The 27,500-nt window shown below is 49.8% G+C and overlaps 1 protein-coding gene and 1 non-coding gene across 2 annotated transcripts in view; both read left to right on the top strand.

Annotated features, from left to right (window-relative positions):
• The window catches only part of RELB (RELB proto-oncogene, NF-kB subunit), a 37,745-nt gene that overhangs the window by 4,023 nt on the left and 6,222 nt on the right, over positions 1-27,500 (top strand). The window contains exons 3-11 of the mRNA XM_012446682.2: positions 3,591-3,599; positions 7,874-8,214; positions 13,617-13,774; positions 14,563-14,654; positions 14,822-14,953; positions 20,880-20,984; positions 24,590-24,805; positions 26,392-26,460; positions 26,599-26,676. Of these exons, the coding sequence (XP_012302105.2) occupies positions 3,591-3,599; positions 7,874-8,214; positions 13,617-13,774; positions 14,563-14,654; positions 14,822-14,953; positions 20,880-20,984; positions 24,590-24,805; positions 26,392-26,460; positions 26,599-26,676 (1,200 nt within the window). The remainder of the gene's footprint in view (positions 1-3,590; positions 3,600-7,873; positions 8,215-13,616; positions 13,775-14,562; positions 14,655-14,821; positions 14,954-20,879; positions 20,985-24,589; positions 24,806-26,391; positions 26,461-26,598; positions 26,677-27,500) is intronic.
• LOC135276831 (U6 spliceosomal RNA) lies at positions 21,844-21,950 on the top strand. The gene has a single exon (XR_010344389.1). It is a non-coding gene; the product is annotated as a U6 spliceosomal RNA (small nuclear RNA).

Genomic DNA, 27,500 nt, shown 5'->3' with positions numbered 1-27,500 from the left:
GGAAGAGCATCCAAGCAGAGACCAGCCTGCACAAAGGCCCTGAGGCAGCACACACAGAGGCAGTTTCTTGCTCTCACATCTGCTCTTACTTGGCCCATCCTGGCTGCCCCTGAATGGTGGCAAGTCCATGTCAGGGGTCACGGGGAGTTGCTATTTGAGCAGAGGTGTGAAGAATTTCCTGGCTAATAGGGCCGGGTGCAGTGGCTCACACCTGTAATCCCAGCACATTGGGAGGCCGAGGCAGGCGGATCACGAGGTCGGGAGATCGAGACCATCCTGGCTAACACAGTCTCTACTAAAAATACAAAAAATTAGCAGAGCATGGTGGCACTTGCCTGTAATCCCAGCTACTCAAGAGGCTGAGACAGGAGAATCCCTTCAACCCAGGAGGCGGGGGTTGCAGTGAGCTGAGATCGCACCACTGCACTCCAGCCTGGGCAATAGAGCGAGACTCTGTCTCAAAAAAAAAAAAAAAGTAAAATAAGATAAAACCATGGTAGCCAACTTCTCCATTTTACAGACAGACAAACTGGGACCTAGAAAGGAGAAGGATTCTCTAGGACTGAAGTCCATACATAGAACAGTGTCTTCCATACCCTCTCCAATAGCAGCCAGCATTTGCATAGCGCTACTTTGTGGCAGTTCTTTTATAAAATTTTTTTTTTAGATGGAGTTTCACTCTTCTTGCCCAGGTTGGAGTGCAATGGCATGATCTTGGCTCACCGCAACCTCCTCCTACTGGGTCCAAGAGATTCTTCTGCCTCAGCCTCCCAAGTAGCTGGGATTGCAGGTGTGCACCACCACGCCCGGCCAATTTTTGTTCTTTTAGTGGAGATGGGGTTTCACCATGTTGGTCAGGCTGGTCTCGAACTCTCGACCTCAGGTGATCCTCCCTCTTTGGCCTGCCAAAGTGCTGGGGTTACAGGCATGAGCCACCGTGCCCAGCTATGTGGCAATTCTAAATGCTTCCTATGTGCTCTTTAATTTTTAAAGCACTTTGAGAGGTCAAGGCAGGTGAATCACTTGAGATCAGGAATTCAAGACCAGCCTAGCCAACATGGTGAAACCCCATCTCTACTAAAAAAACAAAAAACAAAAAGAAATTAGCTGGGCATGGTGACGGGTGCCTGTACTCCTTTCTACTCGGGAGACTGAGGCACAAGAATCACTTGACCTGGGAGGCAGAGGTTGCAGTGAGCCAGGATTGCACCACTGTACTCCAGCCCAGGCAACAGAGCAAGACTGTCTCAAAAAATAAAAAATAAGGCCGGGCGAGGTGGCTTACGCCTGTAATCCCAGCACTTTGGGAGGCTGAGGCCAGCACTTCACCTGAGGTCAGGAGTTTGAGACTAGCCTGACTAACATGGAGAAAACCCTGTTTCTACTAAAAATATAAAATTAGCCAGGAGTGGTGGCGCATGACTGTAATCCCAGCACTTTGGGAGGCTGAGGCCAGCACTTCACCTGAGGTCAGGAGTTTGAGACTAGCCTGACTAACATGGAGAAAACCCTGTCTCTACTAAAAATACAAAATTAGCCAGGAGTGGTGGTGCATACCTATAATCCCAGCTACTCAGGAGGCTGAGGCAGGAGAATCGCTTGAACCCGGGAGGCGAAGGTTGTGGTGAGCCGAGATTGCACTATTGCACTCCGGCCTGGGTAACAAGAGCGAAACTCCATCTCAAAATAAAATAAATGAAATATTAAATAAAATTATTTTAAGGCTGAGTGCAGTGGCTCAAGCCTGTAATCCCAGCACTTTGGGAGATCAAGGTAGGTGGATCACGAAGTCAGGAGTTCAAGACCAGCCTGGCCAAGATGACGAAACCCCATCTCTACCAAAAATTAAAAAATTAGCCAGGTGGGCGCCTGTAATCCCAGCTACTCGGGAGGCTGAGGCAGGCGAATCGCTTGAACCTGGGAGGCAAAGGTTGCCGTGTGCTGAGATCATGCCACTGCACTCCAGCCTGGGCGACTGAGTGAGACTCTGACTCAAAAAAAAAAAAATTACTTTAGCCCAACAAGTTAGGCATGCTTATTGTGCCCATTTTACAGATGAAGAAACCAAGGAGCAAACAGGTGAAGTAATAGGCGTAAGGCTACACAACTAGCAAGTTGCAGAGCCAGGATTTGAATAGAGGTGGTGAATCCAGAGCTCTAGCCACATCTGACCAGGACTCAGTCTCCCCCTACCGCCCGGGAGCCTCTGGAGGGTCCAAGGCTAACTCTGTCTTTGGGTCTCCAGGTTCATCTAGCACAGATACCTGGGAAGGATTTTCCCAGTTGAAGTGACTTGAGGTTGGCCTGCCAATGACCCTTCCTCTCTGCCAGCCTCAGTGTCCCCATCTGCCAAGTAGGGGGACCTTGGCACCTTACTGGCTTCAGAGATCTCATGAGATAAGGAGTACAGGAGAACTGCCTTTCAAGGGGCAAAGGTCTGGCTGCCAGGAGCCACTCCCTGAGAGCAGAGGAGAAGGACAGATCTGGCAGTGGAGCAGGTCTACGTGGATAAATCCCTAGCCAGAGAGCAGCGCACGCAGCCCTGGGTGGGACCCCTGGCTGCAGCCGCCTTCCTTTGCTGTGTGATCCTAAGGCTCGCTGGCGGCCTCTGGGCTTCCCCTTGTCCTGTCTGTGGAGTGATGGGAGGTTGGTTTCGATTCCTCCACGATTCTCTCAAGGGCTGAGCTTTCCTGGGGAGGTGAAAAGGGGCTTCCCTGAGGACCCAGCATCACTGTACCTCCTCCCTCAGGAAGCAGGGGTGAATCTGGGATTTCAGGTGGGCACTGTGGGAGGATAGGGCTGCCTGGGTTCAGGTCGGCTTCTTTGCTTTTTCTGTTGTTGTTATACCATGTTCAGAAGTTGTTTGTTTTTGAGACAGTCTCGCCCCGTCATCCAGGCTGCAGTGCAGTGGTGCGATCTCGGCTCACTGCAACCTCTGCCTCCCGAGTTCAAGAGATTCTCCTGCCTCAGACTCCCAAGTAGCTGGGATTACAGGCGCCCACCACCACGCCCAGCTAATTTTTGTATTTTTAGTAGAGACAGAGTTTCACCATGTTGGCCAGGCTGGTCTTGAACTCCTGACCTCAAGTGATCTGCCCACCTCAGCCTCCCAAAGTGCTGGGATTACAGGGTGAGCCACGGGGCCTGGCCACCTTCTTTATCTTTAAACACCAGACAATGACCTCCAGGGGCCTGGGGTGGACTTCAGGGAGGGAAAACACCCAGAATTTGTTTAGAATCTTGGGGATCCACTTCTTCCTGGAGAAGAGACCCCTTTCTCATGGGTTCCTAAAAGGACTTCATAAGCCCTGGTCTAAATGTTGTTTGGGAGGCGTTTAGCTTAGTTTGAGGATACCCTGGTGCTGGGACCCCAACTTTAGAGGTTAAAGGGAGGGTAACCCAGAAAGGGAAGACGAGGTTTGAGGTTTAATGCCCCAGCAAGTGAGAGCCCAGGGTTTCCCAGGATGGAGGAAGACGGAAGGGTCACAGAAGGGACAGGGTTGGGGAATCTGTCTTAAAAGATGAAAAGTTGTGACCACTTTCTGGACCTCACCTTTCTTTTTCTCTTTCTCTTTCTCTTTCTTCCACAGATGAATTGGGTGAGTATCACAGGGCAGGTTTGCGGGGAGGCTGAGGGACCCAAGTGCCTGCAGAAGGCGTCTTGGCCTTCCTTGTTCAGTGGGGGTGGGGGAGAGGTGTCACTGTGTGACTTCCAGGTCTGTGGAAGGATTTAGCAGTGAGTGACACTCGGAAACACTCAGGCCAGGGAGCTGTGGGGGCTCATGCTCGTAATCCTGGCACTTTGGGAGGCAGAGGCAGGAGGGTTGCTTGAACCCAGGAGTTCAGGACTAGCCTGGGTAACATAAGGAGACCCCATCTCTACATAAATTTTTTCTTTTTTTGAGATGGAGTCTTGCTTTGTTGCCCAGGCTAGAGTGCAGTGGCTTGATCTCAGCTCACTACAACCTCCGTCTCCCGGTTTCAAGCAATTCTCCTGCCTCAGCCTCCCAAGTAGCTGGAATTAAGGACACCTGCCATCATGCCCAGCTAATTTTTGTGTTTCTGTAGAAATGGGGTTTCACCATGTTGGCCAGGCTGGTCTTGAACTCCTGACCTCAGGTGATCTGCCCACCTTGGCCTTCCAAAGTGCTGGGATTATGGGCATGAGCCACCACACCCAGCTTTTTTCTTTTCTTTTCTTTTCTTTTTTTTTTTGAGATGGAGTCTTGTTCTGTCTCCAGGCTAGAGTGCAGTGGTGTGATTTTGACTCACTGCAACCTCCCACCTCTGGGGTTCAAGTGATTCTCCTGCCTCAGCCTCCCAAGTAGCTGGGATTACAGGCACGTGCCACCATGCCCAGCTAATTTTTGTATTTTTAGTAGAGACAGGGTTTCACCATGTTGGCCAGGATGGTCTCGATCTCCTGACCTCATGGTCTGCCTGCCTCGGCCTCCCAAAGTGCTGGGATTACAGGCGTAAGCCACTGCACCTGGCCACACGAAATTTTTTAAAATTAGCTGAGCATCGTGGTGCGCACCTGTAGTCACAGCTGCTCGGGAGGCTGAAGTGGGAGGATCACCTGAGCCTGGAAGGTCGCCTGGGAGGTCAAGGCTGCAGTGAGCTATGATTGTATCACTGCACTGCAGCCTGGGTGGCAGAGCAAGACCTTGTCTCAAAAAGAAAACCAATTAAGCCAGGTGCAGTGGCGCGTGCCTGTGGTCCCAGCCACTTGGGAAGCTGAGGCTAGAGGATGGCTTGAGCCGAGGAGTTCTGGGCTGTAGTGCGCTATGCTAATCAGGTGTCCGCACTAAGTTCAGCATCAATATGGTGACCTCCTGGGAGCGGGGATCACCAGGTTGCCTAAGGAGGGATGAACTGGCTCAGGTCGGAAACGGAGCAGGTCAAAACTCCCGTGCTGATCAGTAGAGGGATCGAGCCTGTGAATAGCCACTGCACTCCAGCCTGGGCAACATAGCAAGACTCAGTCTGTTAAAAAAAAAAAAAAAGAGAACTAGTCCTTTTTTTAAAAAAAAAGAAAAAGAAAAAGCCAATTAAAATAAAAGAATGTTATTAATCCCCTAGTGAGTACAGACAGACACTATTCTAGGCCCTGGGGGTTCAGCCAGGAACAAAACTAAGTCCCTGCCCTCACAGAGCTCATAGCCAGGTTGGGGAGACGGAGGAAAATGAGTAGATGAGCAAGATCATGTTAGAGTAGGCTAAGAGCTGTGAAGGAAATAAACAGGGCGAGGGAGAGATGGCCTGGGGAAGACACATTAGCTAAGACCTTTCTGAAGAGATAACATTTCAGCTGGGACCAGGAGGAGAAGGAGCCAGCCTGGGTTGAACGGGGGCCGGTGTGAAGAGGCAGTTGGAGGACCAAGTTCTTTCGTTTTTTATTTTTTAATTTTTTTTTTTTTTGAGGTGGAGTTTCGCTGTTGTTACCCAGACTGGAGTGCAATGGCGCGATCTCGGCTCACCGCAACCTCTGCCTCCTGGGTTCAAGCAATTTTCCTGCCTCAGCCTCCTGAGTAGCTGGGATTACAGGCACGCGCCACTATGCCCAGCTAATTTTTTGTATTTTTAGTAGAGACGGGGTTTCACCATTTTGACCAGGATTGTCTCGATCTCTTGACCTCGTGATCCACCCGTCTCGGCCTCCCAAAGTGCTGGGATTATAGGCGTGAGCCACCGCGCCCGGCTATTTTTTTATTTTTTAAGACGGGGTTTCACCATGTTGGTCAGGCTGGTCTTGAACTCCCGACCTCAGGTGATCCACCTGCCTTGGCCTCCAAGGTGCTTGGATTACAGGCGTGAGCCACCACACCCAGCCCAGCAAGTTCTTTCTTATTTATTTATTTATTCATTTAAGTTACTTATTTTTTGAGACAGAGTCTTGCTCTGTCACCCAGGCTGGAGTGCAGTGGCGCTATCTCAGCTCACTGCAACCTCCACCTCCCAGGTTCAAGTGATTCTCCTGCCTCAGCCTCCCAAGTAACTGGGACTACAGGTGTGTGCCACCAAGCCCGGCTAATTTTTGTATTATTTGTATTTATTTATTTATTTTGAGACGGAGTTTTGCTCTTGTTGCCCAGGCTGGAGTGCAATGGCACGATCTTGGCTCACTGCAACCTCCACCTCCCAGGTTCAAGAGATTCTCCTGCCTCAGCCTCCCTAGTAGCTGGGATTACAGGCGTGCGCCCCCACTCCCGGCTATATTTTAGTAGACAAGGTGTTTCACCATGTTGGCCAGGCAGGTCTCGAACTCCTGACCTCAGGTGATCCACCTGCCTCAGCCTCCCACAGTTCTGGGATTACAGGTGTGAGCCACCACACCCCGCCTATTTTTTAACATAGGATCTTGCTTTGTTGTCCAGGCTGGAGTGCAGTAGTTTGATCACAGCTTGCAGCCTTGAACTCCTGGGCTCAAGCAATCCTCCTGCATCAGCTTTTCTAGTAGTTGGAACTACAGGCACTATGATGCCTAATTTTTTTTTTTTTCAATATTTTATAGAGATGGCATCTCACCATGTTGCCCAGGCTGGTCTCGAACTCTTGGGCTCAAGTGATCCTCCTGCTTTGGCCTCCCAAAGTGCTGAGACTACAGGCATGAGCCACACTGCCCAGCCTGCAGCAAGTTCAAGGCCCTGAAGAGGGCCAGATGTGGTACGAGCCAGAAACAGAAAAGAGGCCAGGCAAGGTAGCCTCCCAGCTACTCGAGAGACTGAGGTGGGAGGATCCCCTGAGCCTAGGGAGGTCCGGGCTGTGAGCCATGATCAAACCACTGCACTCAAGCCTGGGCGACGGAGCAAGATCCTGTCTCAATAACAATAATATTGGCTGAGGCAGGTGGATCACGAGGTCAGGAGATCGAGACCATCCTGACCAACATAGGGAAACCCGAGCTCTACTAAAAATGCAAAAATTAGCTGAGTGTGGTGGCACGTGCCTGTAATCCCAGCTACTCGGGAGGCTGAGGCAGGAGAATCACTTGAATGAGGGAATTGGAGGTTGTAGTGAGCTGTGATTGCGCCACTGCACTCCAGTCTGGCGACAGAGTGAGACTCCATCTCAAAGAAAAATAAAAATAAAATAATATTTATTTATTATTATTATGTGAAATGTAGTCTTGCTCTGTCTGGGCTGGAGTGCAGTGGTGCAATCTTGGCTCACTGCCACGTCCACCTCCCAGGTTCAAGCGATTTTCCTGCCTCAGCCTCCCGAGTAGCTGGGACTACAGGCATGTGGGACCATGCAGGCTAATTTTTGTAGAGACAGGGTTTCACCGTGTTGGCCAGGCTGGTCTTGAACTCCTGACCTCAAGTGATTCACTCACCTTGGCCTCCCAAAGTGTTGGGATTACAGGCGTGAGCCAGTGCACCTGGCCTCCCTGACTTCTGTGTGTGTGTGTGTGTGTGTGTGTGTGTGTGTGTGTGTGTGTGATGAATGGTTGGAAAATGTCTTAGGGGTAATCAAGCCTTTTTTATATATTTATTTTATTATTTAATTAATTAATTTATTTATTTATTTTTTGAGACGGAGTTTTGCTCTTGTTACCCAGGCTGGAGTGCAATGGCGCGATCTCAGCTCACCACAACCTCCGCCTCCTGGGTTCAGGCAATTCTCCTGCCTCAGCCTCCCGAGTAGCTGGGATTACAGGCACGCGCCACCATGCCTAGCTAATTTTTTTGTATTTTTTAGTAGAGACGGGGTTTCACCATGTTGACCAGGATGGTCTCGATCTCTTGACCTCGTGATCCACCCGCCTCGGCCTCCCAAAGTGCTGGGATTACAGGCGTGAGCCACCGCACCCGGCCCCTATTTATTTATTTTAAAGAATCGGCGTCACCACGTGTTTTTTCTTCTCCCTCAGAGATCATCGATGAGTACATCAAGGAGAACGGCTTTGGCCTGGACCGGGTGCAGCCGGGCCCAGGCGAGGGGCTGCCGCGCCTGGTGTCTCGCGGGGCGGCCTCGCTGAGCACGGTCACCCTGGGGCCTGTGGTGCCCCCAGCCACGCCGCCCCCCTGGGGCTGCTCCCTAGGCCGGCTGGTGCCCCCCGCGCCGGGCCCGGGCCCGCAGCCGCACCTGGTCATCACCGAGCAGCCCAAGCAGCGCGGCATGCGCTTTCGCTACGAGTGCGAGGGCCGCTCGGCCGGCAGCATCCTTGGGGAGAGCAGCACCGAGGCCAGCAAGACGCTGCCTGCCATCGAGGTGGGCTCGGCGCGCGGACCCAGGCGGGAGGGGTTGGGGCTTCACCTGTACCTGGAAGCCAACAGCATGCATCTATACGTTTATTTGATGGTGGCTATTATTACTGTTGTTGCTATTGTTGGACCAGATATTAATAATTATACTACTGGGCTTGACGCGGTGGGTCACGACTGTAATCCCAGCACTTTGGGAGGCCGAGGCGGGTGGATCACTTGAGGTCAGGAGTTCGAGACCAGCCTGACCAACATGGTAAAACTCCGACTCTACTAAAAATGCGAAATAACTGGGCATGGTGGCATGTGCCTGTAATCCCAGATACTCAGGAGGCTGAGGCAGGAGAATTGCTTGAACCTGGGAGGTGGAGGTTGCAGTGAGACGAGATGGCGCCACTGCACTTCACCTTGTGGGTCAAGAGTGAAACTTAGGGCCGGGCGCGTTGGCTCACGCCTGTAATCCCAGCACTTTGGGAGGCCGAGGCGGGTGGATCACAAGGTCAAGAGATCGAGACAATCCTGGTCAACATGGTGAAACCCCATCTCTACTAAAAATACAAAAAATTAGCTGGGCATGGTGGCGCGTGCCTGTAATCCCAGCTACTCGGGAGGCTGAGGCAGGAGAATTGCCTGAACCCAGGAGGCGGAGGTTGCGGTGAGCCGAGATCGCGCCATTGCACTCCAGCCTGGGTAACAAGAGCGAAACTCCGTCTCAAAAAAAAAAAAAAAAAAGAGTGAAACTTGGTCTCAAAATAATAATAATAATAATAATAATTATACTATCACCTGGGCTGGAGTCCAAATGGTTCAAAAAAGCTGGGGGGAGTGGGCATTTGGCTGGGCACAGTGACTCATGCCTGGAATCCCATTTCTTTGGGAGGCTGAGGCAGGTGTATCCCTTGAGGTCAGCCTGGCCAACATGGTGCCAGGCGTGGTGGCACACATCTGTAACAATCCCAGCTACTTAGGAGGCCAAGGTGGGAGGATCACCTGAGCCCAGGAAGGTGCAGGCTGCAGTGGGCTGAGATTGCAGCACTGCACTGCAGTCTGACAGAGTGAGACCTTGTCCGGAAAAAAAATGAAGGTGGGGTGTGGCGCTGTGGCTCAGTCTTGTAATTCCAGCACTTTGGAAGGTTCAGGCAAGCCGATTACTTGAGCTCAAGAGTTCTAGATAAGCCTGGGCAAGATAGCAAAACCCTGTCTCTACAAAAAAAATACAAAAATTAGCTGGATGTGGTGGCACATGCCTGTAGTCCTAGCTACTTGGTAGGGCTGAGGTGGGAGGATCACTTGAGCCTAGGAGGTCAAGGCTACAGTGAGCCAAGATTGCACCACTGCACTCCAGCCTGGGCAACAAAGCAAGACCCTACCTCAATTGAAAAGAAAAAAAAAAAAAAAAAAATATATATATATATATATATATATATCTCACTAGAAGTGAAAAAACAAGGAAAAGCAAAGGTGACTTTTGGCAGGGTATTAATGTATTAATAAGGTACAGGTACAATTTTTTTTTTTTGAGACAGAGTTTCACTCTTGTTGCCCAGGCTGGAGTGCAATGGCGCAATCTTGGCCAGGTCTGACTTATTCTAAAGCCTAATGGACCAGGCACGGTGGCTCTTGCCTGTAAACCCAGCACCTTGGGAGGCTAAGGCAGGAGGATCACTTGAGGCTAGGAATTCAAGACCAGCCCAGGTGACATGGCCAGATGCCCATCTCTACAAAAATAAAAAAATTAGCCAGGTGTCGGTGGCATGCACCTGTGGTCTCAGCTATTTGGGAGGCTGAGTGAGGAGGATTGCTTGAGCCTGGGAAGTGGAGGCTGCAGTGAGCCATGATCACACCACTGCACTCCAGCCTGGGTGACACAGCAAGATTTTGTCTCAAAAAAAAAAAAAAAAAAAAAATCTGCAGTCCAATGTCTTTTCCACAGTCCCAACTGACACCTCAAGGATGAAAAGCTTTCAGCCCTGGAGCCTGTGTGAGTCCTGAGACTGTTGACTCTAAGCTTTTCAGAATCTCCTAATATTACAGTGGGGAGCTGGTTAAATGAATGGTTTTAACCCTATCTGGCCCAGTGAGATTTGTAGACAATATTACCTACCTCTACTCACGGTCACACCCAAAGTTCATATTTTATTTAATTTTATTATTATTATTTTTTGAGACAGAGTCTCACCCTGTCACCTAGGCTGGAGTGCAGTGGCATAATTTCAGCTCACTGCAAACTCCACCTCCCGAGTTCAAGCGATTCTCCTGCATCAGCCTCTCGAGTAGCTGGGATTACAGGCGCCTGCCACCAGACTCGGCTAATTTTTGTATTTTTAGTAGAGATGGGGTTTCATCATGTTGGCCAGGCTGGTCTTGAACTCCTGACCTCAAGTGATCTGCCTGCCTTGGCCTCCCACAGTGTTGGGATTAAAGGCGTGAGTCACTGTGCCCGGCCAGAACTCCATATTTTATGCCAAACCGTAGTATACAAGAGAAATAAAAGGAAATTAATACAACATATAAAATCACTTTTATTTCAATATATAAATGCCCCACAGGCTATATGAGGAAGGTGGCAGTTGTTTGTGACTATATATAGGCTCCTTGTTAATGCAGTGGCCACAAATGCAGCCTGACCCAGCTGCGCAGACTTGGTGACTTAAATGTCACACGTGCAGGGTTGCGGTTAGCGAGGGGATTTTCCCAAGTGGCGAACAACTCTTGGTTTAAACAATTAGCGTGCTGGCTGCAGTCCTTGAAAATTCAGTGGATATTACAGTTATGGGAAACTCCAGCCTGGGTCACAGAGTGAGACCTCATCTCAAAAAAAGAAAAGAAAAAGAAAAACAATTATGGGAAAGAATATTATTGGTATCAAACAGGGCAAGGGGCCGGGTGTAGTGATGGATGCCTGTAAGCCCAGCAATTTGGGAGACAGAGGTGGAAGGATCGCTTAAGCCTGGGAGACGGAGGTTGCAGTGAGCAGAGATCGTGCCCCTGCACTCCAGCCTGGGCGAGATCCTGTCCAAAAAAAAACAACAAAAAACCACAAAACACACCACAGTCAACAACAGAGCAAGTTTCTGGGCTCTGATCATTTTAAACAGGTTTACTACTGACTCGAACGTTTGGCGGGATGTTCAGAAGGCTTGCCGGATGTGTATGAGTGTGTGGGACTGTCCCTGGTATTATAAACTGCTATCTGGTCCTGTCTACCTGTGGTGGGTCCGTATCACAATGTCAACCAACCACCTCCAATATCCCATTTTTCCCCTAGGGGGCAGCACTCCCCCACTGAGATTGAGACCAACGGTTAATAATTTTTTTTTTTTTAAGACCCTCTTGTTGGCTGGGCGTGGTGGCTCACGCCTGTAATCCAAGCACTTTGGAGACCAAGGTGGGCGGATCACCTGAGGTCGGGAGTTCAAGACCAGCCTGACCAACATGGTGAAACCCGTCTTTATTTAAAAAAAAGCCCACACATTTTTTTTAATGAATCATTTACAAATGAATTGTAGCCATCCTGCTACTTCACCCCTAAATACTTCAGTATGCACCTCCTAGTAATAAGCTCCTCTGTAGCTACAATCTCATTCATCACCCCTAGGAAAATTAGTAATTCTGTAAAGTCATGTAATAACGTAATATACAGTCCATATTTCGGTTTCCCAATTGTCCCTAAAACGTGTTTGTAATTGTTTCTTCCTCCTCAATCCAGAACCTAACCAAGGATCTCGTTGCGTTTGGTTGTCATAGCTCATTAGTCTCGCTCCTTCTCTCTTTATATATTTAGTTTTTGAGATGGAGTTTTGCTTTGTCACCCAGGCTGGGTACAGTGGCATGATGTCCGCTCACTGCAACCTCCGCCTCCCAGTTCAATCGATCCTCCTGCCTCAGCTTCTTAAGTAGCTTGGGATTATAGGCACGCACACCACACCCAGCTACTTTTTGTATTTTTGTAGAAATAGGGTTTCACCATTTTGGCCAGCCTGGTCTTGAACTCCTAATCCCAGATGATCGGCTCGCCTCAGCCTCCGAAAGTGCTGGGACTACAGATGTGAGCCACCACGCCCAGCCTTTCTCTCCTTAAAAAGAATTAAGCTATAATTGATTATATATATGTTAAGAATACAAGTCTGAATTTTTACATATACTTTATACATATGTAGTGCACCCAGGCACCCAGGTCACAATACATAATTTATTATTTTCCTCTCTCTATTTTTTTTTTTTTTTGAGACAGGGTCTCTGTCACCCAGGCTGGAGTGCAGTGGTGTGATCTGGACTTATTGCAACCTCCATGTCTCAGGCTCAAGCGATCATCCCGCCTCAGCTTCCAGAGTAGCTGGGATTATAGACGCGCATCACCACACTTGGCTAATTTATGAATTTTTTATGGAGATGGGGTTTCGCTATGTTGCCCAGGCTGCTCAAACTCCTGGGCTCAAGCAGTCCTCCCACCTCAACCTCCCAAAGTGCTGGGTTTACAGGTGTGAGTCACTGTGCCTGGCCCATCATTTGTTGTTTTTTAACCCCAAATGTGGCACCCATCTTTATAGTCTTCCCCGACACTGAAAGTTTCACGTGGTGCCTCACACCTGTAATCCCAGTGTTTTGGGAGGCCAAGGGAGGCAGATCACTTGAGCTCAGGAGTTTTAGACCAGCCTGAGCAATGCAGCAACACCCTGTCTCTACTGAAAACACAAAAATGAGCTGGGCATGGAGGTGTGCACCTGTAGTCCCAGCTACTTGGGAGGCTGAGGCAGGAGAATCCCTTGAGTGTGGAGGCGGAGGTTGCAGTGAACCGAGATCTTATGCCTCTGCACTTCAGCTTGGGCAACAGAGCGAGACCCTGTCTCAAAAAAAAAAAGGATGGGTGGCCTAAAAAAGCAGCCTGTGGCAGATATGATATGAGGCCCCTAGTTCATCAGTTGGAAACTTCTGGTTTAGGATATCAAAGTGGTATTTATTTATTTATTTATTTATTTATTTATTTTTTGAGACAGAGTCACCCTGTTGACCTAGCTGGAGTGCAGTGGCATGATCTCAGCTTACTGCAACCTCCGCCTCCCAGGTTCAGGCAATTCTCCTGCCTCAGCTTCCCTAGTAGCTGGGATTACATGCGGACGTCACCACGCCCAGCTAATTTTTGTACTTTTAGTAGAGACAGGGTTTCACCATGTTGGCCAGGATGGTCTGGCACTCCCGACCTCAGGTGATCCGCCTGCCTCAACCTCTCATCACGCCTGGGATTACAGGCATGAACCACTGCACCCAGCCCAAAGTGGTCTCAAGCTAACACATTTCATCATCCTGCTTTGGGGAGAGGGTTGGGGAGCTGCCAAGGGAGGCCCCAAGGAGTTCGGATGGGCGCAGGCGTCTGCGAGGGACCCTCAAAGAGCACCTCTCTTCCTGCAGCTCCGGGATTGTGGAGGGCTGCGGGAGGTGGAGGTGACTGCCTGCTTGGTGTGGAAGGACTGGCCGCACCGAGTTCACCCCCACAGCCTCGTCGGGAAAGACTGCACTGACGGCGTCTGCAGAGTGCGGCTGCGGCCCCACGTCAGTCCCCGGCACAGGTACCCACCCCCGACCCCCCACCTCTCATCCTTGATCATGGAAATTCTGAGCAGCTGGAGATCACCCAGGGAAACCTTAGCCGCAGAGGGCAGCTTAGGTAAACCCTCCCCACTGCCTCTCTAGGTGGGGAAACTCAGGCCTGGGGACGGTGGACGACCTCACCTAGGCCTGGAGCCTGGACACACACATGTTCACATACATTCTGCTTATCTCAATTTCGTAGAGGAGGAAACCGAGGCACAGAGAGGCTAAGGAGCACAGATAATTGATAGCAGAGCTGGGATTTGACTCCAGACCTGACTTAGCTGCAAGGCCGGCCCTTTCTCTTACTTCACAATTTATCTTTTTTTTTTTTTTTTTTTTTTTTGAGACGGAATTTTGCTTTTGTTGCCCAAGGTGGAATGCAATGGCACAGTCTCGGCTCACTGCAACCTCTGCCTCCCAGGTTCAAGCGATTCTCCTGCCTCAGCCTCCTGAGTAGCTAGGATTACAGGCACCAGCTAGTTTTTGTATTTTTAGTAGAGACAGAGTTTCACCATGTTGGCCAGGCTGGTCTCGAATTCCTGACCTCAAGTGATCTGCCTGCCTCAGCCTCCCAAAGTGCTGGGATTACAGGTGTGAGCCACCGCGCCGACCTTCTGAGAGGTTTCTAATGCTGGGACCCCTGGGCCTGCAATGTCAGCCCCTGAGAGCCTGAGCCCCACAGCAGCGTCTGCCGGAGCCCTCCTGCAGGTTAGGGCCACACCTGCCTGCTTAGCACTCCTCTCCCTCCCCCATCGCCCCTCAGTTTTAACAACCTGGGCATTCAGTGTGTGAGGAAGAAGGAAATTGAGGCTGCCATTGAACGGAAGATTCAGCTGGGCATTGACCCCTACAATGGTGAGACCCCTCTGCCTGACCTGACCATCCCGTCCTCCCAAACCCCTTGCCTTCTGTGCTCACTCCAGGCCCCACCGTCTCCTCCAGCCCCATCCCTTCCCTGTTCCCCTGTGCCCCAAAGAGGGCCTCTACCTCCCACCCTCAGCCTCCCCCATCTCCCCCCACAGCTGGGTCCCTGAAGAACCATCAGGAAGTAGACATGAATGTGGTGAGGATCTGCTTCCAGGCCTCATATCGGGACCAGCAGGGACAGATGTGCCGCATGGACCCTGTGCTTTCCGAGCCGGTCTACGATAAGAGTGAGTTGAGAGCGCTGTGGCCATCAGGATTGTCCTTGGCTGCGGGCGTCAGAATGTCCTGCTTACGGTGGCATGAGTGGCTCCGGTGCGGTGGCTCATGCCTGTAATCCCAGCACTTTGGGAGGTTGAGGTGGAAAGATTGCTTGAGCCCAGAAGTTCAAGACCAGCCTGGGCAACTTGGCAAAACCCTGTTCTCTATAAAAAATTTAAAAATTAGCTGGGTGGCCAGGTGTGGTGGCTCATGCCTGTAATCCCACCACTTTGGGAGGCTGAGGCAGGTGGGTCACCTGAGAGGTCAGGAGTTTGAGACCAGCCTGGCCAGCATAGCAAAACCTTGTCTCTATTAAAAATACAAATATTAGCTGGGCACCGTGGCAGGCGACTGTAATCCTAGCTACAAGGAGGCTGAGTCTGGAGAATTGCTTGAACCCGGGAGCGGAGGTTGCAGTGAGCTGAGATTGTGCCACTGCACTCCAGCCTGGGCAACAGAGTTAGACTCCGTTTTGAAAAATGTAGAGTCAAGCCCTACAGGGTTGTGGGGTGTCCCCTATCGCTGTGCTGAGGTGCAGGATCTGAGAAATAAAGAGACAGGACACAGAAGGACAAAAAAAGCGCAGCTGGGCTTGGGGGTTGGGGGGGGCACGCCACCTATAAGCACAGACAGGCAAGGCCCCGAATGTCCAAGAGAGTCTGTATTTATTGGGTGTAGGTTAGGTAGTGAGTGAGGTCATCTTAAGAACAGTGATAGGGTCAAGACAATCACATGTGCGATGAGCAAAGGGTCCACCCCTATTAGGTCCCCAAGGCAAGGAGGTGGGCCTTGCGCAGGGAAGAGGGTGCAGTGTCCAACATCTCTTATCCAGGGGCAGGCTACTTCTAAGGAATTCTATTGGTGGATGCTTTGAGTCAGCAAAGCAGCAACAGAGCTGACAGGGTCTACCGCCACCTGCTGGCAGCTTCCAGTGATTTCTATAGGAGGATGCTTTGAGCCAGCACAGTAGCTAGAGATTTGACAGGTTATACAGTCACCAAGGCGCGATTATACCAGAGGGGTTTTAAGCCCTCAGACGCTTACAGGCTTGCTAACCTGAGGCCAGCTTTCCACAAGAACTGGATGCAAGGTACTGCAACTCCTTTTCAGGAGGAGTGACTCTTGCTCCAAGCCTGTCATACAGAGGGTATCTTTATGATACTGAATGCTGCTCCCGGGCCACAAATTCTTGTCCTAGTATAACTGTTTTTCCCCTTAAATCATGCTCTGCACCACGTCTGCTCTAGATGTTCCTCTGACTATAAGCTGCTTATTCCTTAATTCATGCTCTGTACCGTGTCTGCTCTAGGCATTCCTCCGACTATGAACTAAGATATAATTATATATATAGGGGAATAACTGAGTAGTGACACTATAAACTAAGATATTTTTCAGGCACTAATTGTGCTGGGGATCTGCTTAGCTCTCCTTCCTTGGTGCCCAGGTGGGGGGTTACCCACAGAAAAAAAAGATTAGCTGGGCATGGTGGCATGCACCTGTAGTCCCAGCTGCCTGGGAGGCTGAGGTGGGAAGATTGCTACAGCCTGGGAGGATGAGGCTGCAGTGAGCTGATCATGCCATTGTGCTCCAGCCTGGGCAACAGAGCGAGACTTTAATCCCAGCACTTTAGGAGGCTAAGGTAGTTGGATCACTTGAGGTCAGGAGACCAGCCTGGCCACCATGGTGAAACCCTGTCTCTCTGCAAACATTAGTTGGGCATGGTGGCACACACCAGAATCCCAGCTGCCCAGGAGAAGGAGGTTGCACTGAGGCGAGATCACACCACTGCACTCCAGCCTGGGCGACAGAGTGAGACCCTATCTCAAAAAAAAGAAAAAAACCCCAAAACCCAAATAGTATCTTCTAGTGTTGTAGAATAAACAACCTGTACAACTGTACCAGGCAGCCCAAGGAAAGAGGCAGCATGAGTAATAATCTCCCTCCCTTTTTGAGAGAATGCATTATGTTCCACAGATCACCCTGGTAGACTTCTGCTTACTTCTCAGTGGCCAGAGCTTGGTCCCATGGCCACTCCTAGTTGCAGGGTGGTCTGGGAAATCACGTGCTTAGATTTTTCAACCTCTATAGAGGGGTACAGGCATAGAGGAGGGGACTGGGAATAACTGGTAGGTTTTAGCCAATCTATAGTGACTGCTGTAAGCATCAAAATGGGATATTGATTCAGTCAGGGCATTCATGCATGCAAGTGATAGAATCCCAACTTAAACAGGCTTAAGTGGGAAGAAGAGAAGAATTCGTTCTATTAAGGAGAAAATTGCAGAAGTGCTTCAGGTCTGGTGGCATCCAGGACCTCAGTGATGTCATTAGGAATCTGTCTCTTTCTGTCTCTCATTTGTTCTTCCTCCATCTTAGAGTCCTTGGCAGGTCCCTCTCATGCCTGTGTATAACTCCAGGCTTATATCCTACCTGCCTGGCACCTCTCCCCAATTCCCAAAGTGTCTTTTAGCTTCTCTTATCTAATACCTTTAGTTAAATTATCAGGTCTCTCTCTCATTGGCCTGATTTTGGTCATTTGCTCCTTTCTGACCAATCAACTTTAGCCAGAGGTATGCACTGCTCTGATTGGCCAGGTCTGGGGCACGTGATCAATTACTGCTGAGCTAAGGTAGTGGGCTCTGCCCTGCCCAATGCCAGTTACTAAGATGAGGGGTCGTCTCTTGAGGGAAACTTGGGGGCTGTTAATAGAAGAGGGGCCAGGATTACTAGATGGGCAAAATAACAGGTGTCCACTACAAGATTACAGTCTATCAAACTCTCCTCAAGGAAGCTTCTCTGACCCAAGACCCCATCAACTCTCCCTGAGGCCTAAGGGTCTCCCTTAAAAAATTTTTTTCAGGCCGGGCACAGTGGCTCACGCCTGTAATCCCAGCGCTTTGGGAGGCTGAGGAGGGTGGATCACAAGGTCAAGAGTTTGAGACCATCCTGACCAACATGGTGAAACCCCCTCTCTACTAAATATATAAAAAATTGGCCGGGCGTGGTGGCTCACGCCTGTAATCCCAGCACTTTGGGAGGCCGAGGCGGGTGGATCACAAGGTCAAGAGATCGAGACCATCCTGGTCAACATGGTGAAACCCCGTCTCTACTAAAAATACAAAAAATTATCTGGGCTTGGTGGCGCATGCCTGTAATCCCAGCTACTCGGGAGGCTGAGGCAGGAGAATTGCCTGAACCCAGGAGGTGGAGGTTGCGGTGAGTCAAGATCGCGCCATTGCACTCCAGTCTGGGTAACAAGAGCGACACTCCGTCTCAAAAAAAAAAAAAAAAAAAAAAATTAGCCAGGCCTGATGGCGCATGCCTGTAATCCTAGCTACTACGGTGGCTGAGGCAGGAGAATCCCTTGAACCCAGGAGGTGGAGGTTGTGGTGAGTTGAGATTGTGCCATCGCACTCCAGCCTGGGCGACAAGAGTGAAACTCCATCTCAAAAAAAAAAAAAAAATTAAAAAAAAATTTTTTTGAAATATTTTTTAAAAAATTTGTTTATTATTTTTTTTTAGAGATAGGGTCTCACTCTGTTGCCTAGGCAGTCATTCAGAGGTATAGTCACGGCTCATGCAGCCTGAACTCCTGTGCACAAGTGATCCTCCCAGTTCAGCCTCCCAAGTGGCTCATGCCTGTAATCCCAGGACGTTGGGAGGCTGAGGCAGGAGAATGGCTCAAACCTGGGAGGTGGAGGTTACAGTGAGCTGAGATCCCGGCACTGTACTCCAGCCAGGGTGACAGATCAAGACTCCGTCTCACACACACACACACACACACACACACAAAATATATATATTATATATATCATGTATAATATATATATTTATAGTATATACAATATATATATTTTGTATATATAGTATATAAAAATATATAATATATATTATATATCATTTATAATATATAATATATATTATATATCATTTATAATATATATATTAAAATATATTATATATATATATATATATTTTTTTTTTTTTTTGTAGAGCTAGGGTCTCACCATGTTGCCCAGGCTGGTCTGGAACTCCTGGGCTCAAACAATCTTCCCTCCTTGGTCTCTTAAGTGCTAGCATTACAGGTGTGAGCCACCAGGCCTGGTTAATTTTTTTTCTACTCTGAGAGAGACAGGGTCTTGCTATGTTGCCCAGGCTGGTCTTGAACTTCTGGCCTCACGTGATCTTCCTGCCTAGGCCCCTCAAAGTGCTGCGATTAAAGGTGTGAGCTACCTCATCTAGCAAAGGATCTTCTTTTGTTTTGTTTTTTTGTTTATGAGACCGTCTTCTTCTGTTGCCCACAATGGAGTGCAGTGGTGCGATCTCAACTCACTGCAACCTCCACCTACTGGGTTTAAGCCATTTTCCTGCCTCAGCCTTCCAAGTAGCTGGGACCATGACTGGCTAATTTTTGTAATTTTTTATTTTTTATTTTTATTATTTTTTTTTTGAGACAGAGTCTCACTCCATCACCAGGTGCCAAGCTGGAGTGCAGTGGCGCAACCTCGGCTCACTGCAACCTCCACCTCCCGGGTTCAAGCAATTCTTCTGCCTCAGCCTCCCGAGTAGCTGGGACTACAGGCGCGTGCCACCACGCCCAGCTAATTTTTTAAATATTTTTAGTAGAGACGGGGTTTCACCATGTTGGCCAGGATGGTCTCGATCTCTTGACCTCATGATCCGCCCGCCTCAGCCTCCCAAAGTGCTGGGATTACAGGCGTGAACCACTGCGCCTGGCCTATTTTTTGTGATTTGTTTTTTTCTTTTTGAGATGGAGTCTTACTGTTGCCCAGGCTAGAATGCAGTGGCACAATCTCAGCTCACTGCAACCTCAACCTCCCGAGTTCAAGAAATTCTCCTATCTCAGCCTCCCAAGTAGCTGGGATTACAGGGGCCTGCCACTGCACCTAGCTAATTTTTGTATAGAGATGGGATTTCACCATCTTGGCGAGGCTGGTCTCGAACTCCTGATCTCGTGATCCACCCTCCTCCTCAGCCTCCCAAAGTGCTGGGATTACAGGCACGAGCCACTGCACCCGGCCCAATTTTTGTATTTTTAGTAGAGACAGGGTTTCACTATGTTCGTCAGGCTGGTCTCCAACTCCTGGTCTCAAGTGATCCACCTGCCTCTGCCTCCCAAAGTGCTGTGATTACAGGTGTGAGCTACCATGCCTGGCAGAGGATTTTCCTTTTGGACAAACACTCACAGGACATCAGTGTGAGGGCTGGCATCTGTCCGTTAACCCCTCCTGTCTGAGTGACTTCTTTCTTCACCTGGACCGTGGTTCCAGGAAGATCAGATGCCCTGCCTTCTCGATTCCTCACCCCTCCAAGGCCCCTGGGATGGCACCCATTCGGTGCCCAGGTAGGGTTTGGTGGTGACTGAATTCTTGGGTTTGTTTTTTTTTTTGAGACGGTGTCTTGCTCTGTCACCCAGGCTGGAGTGCAGTGGTGTGATCTTGGCTCACTGCAACCTCTGCCTCCCAGGTTAAGCAATTCTCCTGCCTCAGCCTCCTGAGTAGCTGGGATTACAGGCACATACCACCATGCCCGGCTAATTTTTTTTTTTTTTTTTTGAGATGGAGTTTCACTCTTGTTGCCCAATCTGGAGTGCAATGGCGCAATCTCGGCTCACCGCAACCTTCTCCTCCTGGGTTCAAGTGATTCTCCTGCCTCAGCCTCCCAAGTAGCTGGGATTATAGGCATGCACTACCATGCCCAGCTAATTTTGTATTTTTAGTAGAGACAGGGTTTCACCATATTGGTCAGGCTGGTCTCGAATTCCTGACCTCATGATCCACCCGCCTCAGCCTCCCAAAGTGCTGGGATTACAGGCGTGACCGACCACGCCCAGCCTCAGGATTTTTTTATACACCTCTTCCTTTTGCTCCTTCCCAGAATCCACAAACACGTCAGAGCTGCGGATTTGCCGAATCAACAAGGAGAGTGGACCGTGCACGGGTGGCGAGGAGCTCTACTTGCTGTGTGACAAGGTGCAGAAAGGTGAGGGGCCTGGGGCAGCAAGCTGGGGCAGAGTGGGGTCTGGCAGCTCGGAGGGGTAGCCAGGGAGCCCGGGAGGGTGAAAGGATGAGAAAGAGCAGGTTAACCAAGGCACCAGAGAGCAAGGGTCCAGAACGCTGTCTTTGCAGTCAAACAGACCCAACTGATGGGTTCATTCATTCCCTGAGTGGCCTGCTCACCCGTCTGTGTAGGAAGACGGAGGCTCATCTGTGGTGGCCCATGCTGCATGCTAGGTGGTGCCATCACAGAGCTCACGACATGTCCAGAGGACTGTGAAGTTAAGAGTGGAATTGTGTGAATAAACGGTTTATGATGCTTGTGATAAGGGCTATGGGTAAAGCAAACAGAGGACAGGAGAAGAAGCTCCACTTCACTCACATCTGTTCAAATGTCCCTTCCTCAAAAGCAGCTCTGGTGCGGTGGCTTATGCCTGTAATCCCAGCCCTTTGGGAGGCTGAGGCAGGCAGATCACTTGAGCTCAGGATGGAGACCAGTCTGGGCAACATGGTGAAACACCATATCTACTAAATACAGAAATTGGCCAGGCACAGTAGCTCATGCCTGTAACCCCAGCACTTTGGGAGGCCGAGGCAGGCGGATCACCTGAGGTTGGGAGTTCAAGACCAGCCTGGCCAACATGGCGAAACCCCATCTCTACTAAAAAACACAAAAATTAGCTGGGTGTGGTGGTACACGTCTGTAATCCCAGCTACTCGGGAGACTGAAGCAGGAGAATTGCTTGAACCTGGCAGGCCGATATTGTAGTGAGCTGAGATTGAGCCACTGTTCACTCCAGCCTGGGTGACAGAGTGAGACTCCCTCTCAGAAAATAAATAAAATAGTGCCTGCTTCAGCAGCACATATACTAAAATTGGAATGATACAGAGAAGATTAGCATGGCCCCTGCACAAGGATGACACACAAAATCGTGAAGCATTCCATATTTAAATAATAATAATAATAATAAATAAATACGATAAAGTGAAGGAACTGGTTCCAGAGATATCTAGTAACTTCCTTAAGTTATAACAGAGTTAGCAGTGAAGAGTTCTAGCCTTCCTGCATTCCCATCTTGGCTCTAACACTTGCTGGCTTTGTGACCTTGGACAAGGCACTTCACCTCTCTGTGCCTTTGTTTTCTCTTTATATAGTAGGGTATCTAATGGTACCTTCTTCATAGGGTTGTTGTGTGACTTAGAGGCAATCTGTATGTATCTGACACATATAAAGCCTCAGTACATGGAGTCACTGTGATGACAGGCAATGCAGTAAGACAAGGAAAATCAGCAGTAGGAAGAGAAGCATCATGAATCCTAACTCTTCCGCTACCAGCTCAATACTTTAAGCCTCAGTGTGAAGTCTGAATACTTTAAGCCTTGGTTTCCCCCTGCCTCTTTTTTTTTTTTTTTTTTTTTTTGAAACAGGCTTTCAGTCTGTCATTTAGGCTAGAGTGCAGTGGTGCAATCATGGCTGACTGTAACCTCGACCTCCCAGGCTCAAGTGATCCTCCCACCTCAGCCTCCTGAATAGCTGGGACCACAGGCATGCACCACCATGCCCAGCTAATTTTTGTATTTTCTTGTAGAGACAAAGTCTTGCTGTGTTGGCCAGGCTGGTCTTGAACTTTTGGCCTCAAGTCATCTGCCAGCCTCAGCCTCCCAAAATACTGGGATTACAGGTATGGCCCACTATGCCTGGCTGGGTACCTTTTTTCTCTGCCACTGTGCCTGGTACCTTTTTGCTGTAACAGATTATAGCTGTGAGTACGACTCTATGCTGTCCTGTGAGTCGTCTTACTGAACCACCTGAGGGTGATCTTGAGGATCCCTGGACATGAGGGGGATATTAATTCTACTTACCTCTTAGGTTGTTATAAGGATTAAATAAAATGATATATATAAAAATACATAAAACACTTAGTGACTAGCATATAATAGGTGCTCCATAGAAAGTTAGCTGCCACTATGATTTTTGTTTTTTTTTTTTTTTGAGATGGAGTTTCGCTCTTGTTACCCAAGCTAGAGTGCAATGGCGCGATCTTGGCTCACCGCAACCTCCGCCTCCTGGGTTCAGGCAATTCTCCTGCCTCAGCCTCCTGAGTAGCTGGGATTGCAGGCACGCGCCACCATGCCCAGCTAATTTTTTGTATTTTTAGTAGAGACAGAGTTTCACCATGTTGACCAGGATGGTCTCGATCTCTTGACCTCGTGATCCACCTGCTTCGGCCTCCCAAAGTGCTGGGATTACAGGCGTGAGCCACCGTGCCCGGCCTTGTTTTTTGTTGTTTGTCTTTTATGAGATAAAGTTTTGATCTTGTCGCCCAGGCTGGAGTGTAGTTGTGCGATCTCAGCTCACTGCAACCTCTGCCTCCCTGGTTCAAGCAATTCTCCTGCCTCAGCCTCCCAAGTAGCTGGGATTACAGGCGTGTGCTACCACGGCCAGCTAATTTTGTATTTTTAGTAGAGATAGGATTTCACTATGTTGGTCAGGCTGGTCTCAAACTCCTGATCTCAAGTGATCTACTCGCCTCGGCCTCCCAAAGTGCTGGGATTACAGGCATGAGCCACTGTGCCTGGTGATTAGTTTTATTTTTAGTAATATTAGAGGCCAGCCACAGTGGCTCATGCCTGTAATCCCAGCACTTTGAGAGGCCAAAGTGGTTTGATTCTAGCCTGGGCAACATGGCAAAACCCCTTCTTTAATTTTTTTTTTTTTTTTGAAGACGGAGTTTTGCTCTTGTTACCCAGACTGGAGTGCAATGGTGGGATCTCGGCTCACCGCAACCTCTGCCTCCTGGGTTCAGGCAATCCTCCTGCCTCAGCCTCCTGAGTAGCTGGGACTACAGGCACACGCCACCATGCCCAGCTAATTTTTCGTATTTTTTAGTAGAGATGGGGTTTCACCATGTTGACCAGGATGGTCTCAATCTCTTGACCTTGTGATCCACCCGCCTCGGCCTCCCAAAGTGCTGGGATTACAGGCGTGAGCCACCGCGCCTGGCCCAAAACCCCTTCTTTATAAAAAACACACAAAAAATTAGCTGGCTGCGGTGGTGAATGCCTGTAGTCCTACTTGGGAGGCTGAGGTAAGAAGATCTCAAGTCCCAGAGGCGGAGGTTGCAGTGAGCCAAGATCATGCCATTGCACTCTAGCCTAGGTAACAGAGCGAGACCTCGTCTAAAAAAAAAAAGAAGAAGAAGAAGTCTGGGTGCAGTGGCTCACACCTGCAATCCCAGTACTTTTGGAGGCCAAGGCAGGCGGATCACCTGAGGTCAGGAGTTTGAGACCAGCCTGGCCAACATGGTGAAACCCCGTCTCTACTAAAAATACAAAAATTATCCAGGTGTGGTAGCACGCACTGTAATCCCAGCTAGTCCGGAGACTGAGGCAGGAGAATCGCTTGAACCCGGAGGTGAATGTTTCCTTGAGCCGAGATTGTGCCATTGCACTCCAGCCTGGGCAAGAACAAAACTTTGTATCAAAAAAAAAAAAAGGAATATTAGTCTTGATTTTGGGGGAGGCTGGGCAGATTGGGAGCGCAGTGGCCCAGATGTCCTGGCTTAGCTGGTGTCCCCCATTTCCTGCCAGAGGACATATCAGTGGTGTTCAGCACGGCCTCCTGGGAAGGTCGGGCTGATTTCTCCCAGGCCGACGTGCACCGCCAGATTGCCATTGTGTTCAAGACGCCACCCTACGAGGACTTGGAGATTGTCGAGCCAGTGACAGTCAACGTCTTCCTGCAGCGGCTCACCGATGGGGTCTGCAGCGAGCCATTGCCTTTCACGTACCTGCCTCGGGACCATGGTAACTACAGCGACCCAGGGTGACCCACCACCTCAGAGAGTAGGTCTTCGGCCTTGGGGTGACCTCAGTGGGGATGGGAAAGAGGCCAAAACTAGAGTGCAGGCTCAGGGCTACAAAGACAATGTTCAGATCCCGGCTCTGCTACTTACTGGCTGTGTGGACTTGGCCTCTCTGAGCCTCATTCTCCTGTGCAAAATGGAAATAATATTAGCTGTCCGCTGGCATTTGAAAAGTGTTTAATCTTTCACCCCCTCAGCATCCTGCATACGCCTGACCCTTTTCTCCGTAGTGCTAGAGACACAGTAGTGACCAGCAGCGCCCCTAGCTGTGTCCTCATGAGGCGTGGAGTCCTGAGAATGGGGGACAGCCTGATCCCCCACAATAATGATCAGAGTGGGCAGGACTGGAATGAAGTGCTCAAGGGCTTGCATTGCCCAAAGAGGGTACCTGACCCAGCTGTGGGGATCAGGGAAGGCTTCCTGGAGGAGGGGACAGCTGAGCTGAGGGCAGGAGGATGACTAAGCAGGGAAGTTCTCTAGGGAGTGTTTTAAACAGCTAGAACAGCAGGTGCAAAGATCCTGAGGCTGGTTTGTGCCTGGGGTGCTCTAGGAACAACAGGGGGGCCAATGTGTAGGCTGGGCGAGGTGGCTCACACCTGTAATCCCAGCATTTTGGGAGACTGAGGCAGGCAAATTACTTGAGGTCAGGAGTTCGAGACCAGCCTGGCCATGACAAAACCCCAGTTCTACTAAAAAAACAAAAACTAGCTGGGCATGGTGGCGCATACATGTAGTAATCCCAGCTAGTAGTGAGGCTGAGACAGAGAATCACTTGAACCTGGGAGGTGGAGGTTGAGGTGAGCCAAGATCGCACCACTGCACTCCAGCCTTGGCGAGACTCCACAATTTTTTTTTTTTTTTTTTTTTTGGAGACAGAGTCTTGTTCTGTCACGCAGGCATGATCTCGGCTCACTGCAACCTCTGCCTCCCAAGTTCAAGTGATTCTCCTGCCTCAGCCTCCCAAGCAGTTGGGACTACAGGTGCCTGCCACCATACCGGCTAATTTTTGTATTTTTAGTAGAGACCGGGTTTTGTCATGTTGGTCAGGCTGGTCTCGAACTCCTGACCTCAGGTGATCTGCCTGCCTTGGTCTCCCAAAGCACTGTGATTGCAGGTGTGAGCCACTGCTCCCGGCCAAGACTCCATTAAAAAAAAAAAATAGGCCAGGCTCAGTGGCTTTCGCCTGTAATCCCAACACTTTGGGAGGCCGAGGCGAGTGGATCACTTGAGGTCAGGAGTTCAAGGCCAGCCTGGCTGACATATAGTGAAACCCCATCTCTACCAAAAAAAACCACAAAAATTAGCCGGATGTGGTGGCATATTTCTATAATCCCAGCTACTTGGGAAGCTCAGGCAGAAGAATCACTTGAACCTGAGAGGGGGATGTTGCATTGAGCCAAGATTGTGGCACTGCACTCCAGCCTGGTCAACAGAGCAAGACTCTGTCTCTAAAATAAAAAAATAAATAAAGGAATTAATTATTACTGATGGCTTACTTCTTGTGTGTCCCTGGTATCTCCTCAACAGACAGCTACGGCGTGGACAAGAAGCGGAAACGGGGGATGCCCGACGTCCTTGGGGAGCTGAACAGCTCTGGTGTGTGGCCTCTGCCCCTTACCACCCCCATCCCCAGGTTCTGGGGAGGGGACGGCTGACCCCACTGCCCTGTCCCACCCCAGCCTGGGGAGGAAGGGCTGTCGGGGTCCAGGGGTCCTCATCTCTGCCTTCCCTCAGACCCCCATGGCATTGAGAGCAAACGGCGGAAGAAAAAGCCGGTCTTCCTGGACCATTTCCTGCCCAGCCACGGCTCAGGTGGGTCTCGGCTACACATAAGCCCGTGTGCCCTGGGTGGGCAGAGGGTAAGTGGCAGTCCTGCTTTTCTGGCCTCTTCAGGCCCTCCAGGAGCAGCCACGAGGCGAGTGGCTCAGCACTTAGCCAGCAACAGAGAGCGGAAGGCAAGGGTTCTGGAAACAGAATGGAAGTTCTGATCCCTTCTGGGCCATTTCCTTGCTGTGTGACCTTCGTTAAGTAGCTGTACCTCCCAGAGCCTCAGGGACTCCTTTGAAAAGGCTCAGCACATACTTATCTCAGTGGTGTTTTAAAATTTAATCTATTTCCTTTTTTTTTTTTTTTTTTTTGATACTGAGTCTTCCTCTGTCACCCAGACTGGAGTACAGTGGTGCAATCACGGCTCATTGCAGCTTCGACCTGCTGGGCTTAAGCGATCCTCCCATCTCAGCCTCCTGAGTAGCTGGGACTACAGGCATGCGTCACCATGCTCGGCTAATTTTTGTATTTTTTGTAGAGACGGGGTTTTGTCACGTTGCCCAGGCTGGTCTTGAACTCCTGGGCCCAAGCCATCCTCCCACCTTAGCCTCCCAAAGTGCTAGGATTACAGGCACTAGCCACAGTGCCTGGCTCTTAATATATTTCTTCTTCTTCCTTTTTTTTTTTTCTTGAGACAGAATCTCACTCTGTTGCCCAGGCTGGAGTGCAGAAGTGTGATCTTGGCTCACTGCAGCTGCTGCCTCCCAGGTTCAAGCGATTCTCCTACCTCAGTCTCCTAAGTAGCTGGGATTACAGGCACCTGCCACTATGCCTGGCTAATTTTTGTATTTTTAGTAGAGAGAGGGTTT

This window comes from Aotus nancymaae, unplaced genomic scaffold (genome assembly GCF_030222135.1).
Source record: "Aotus nancymaae isolate 86718 unplaced genomic scaffold, 86718_ANA_hifiasm-v0.15.2.pri h1tg000028l, whole genome shotgun sequence".
NCBI classification, from domain to species: domain Eukaryota; kingdom Metazoa; phylum Chordata; class Mammalia; order Primates; family Aotidae; genus Aotus; species Aotus nancymaae.
The sequence above is the reverse complement of the archived record's forward strand: the minus strand, read 5'-3'. Positions and strand labels throughout refer to the sequence as shown.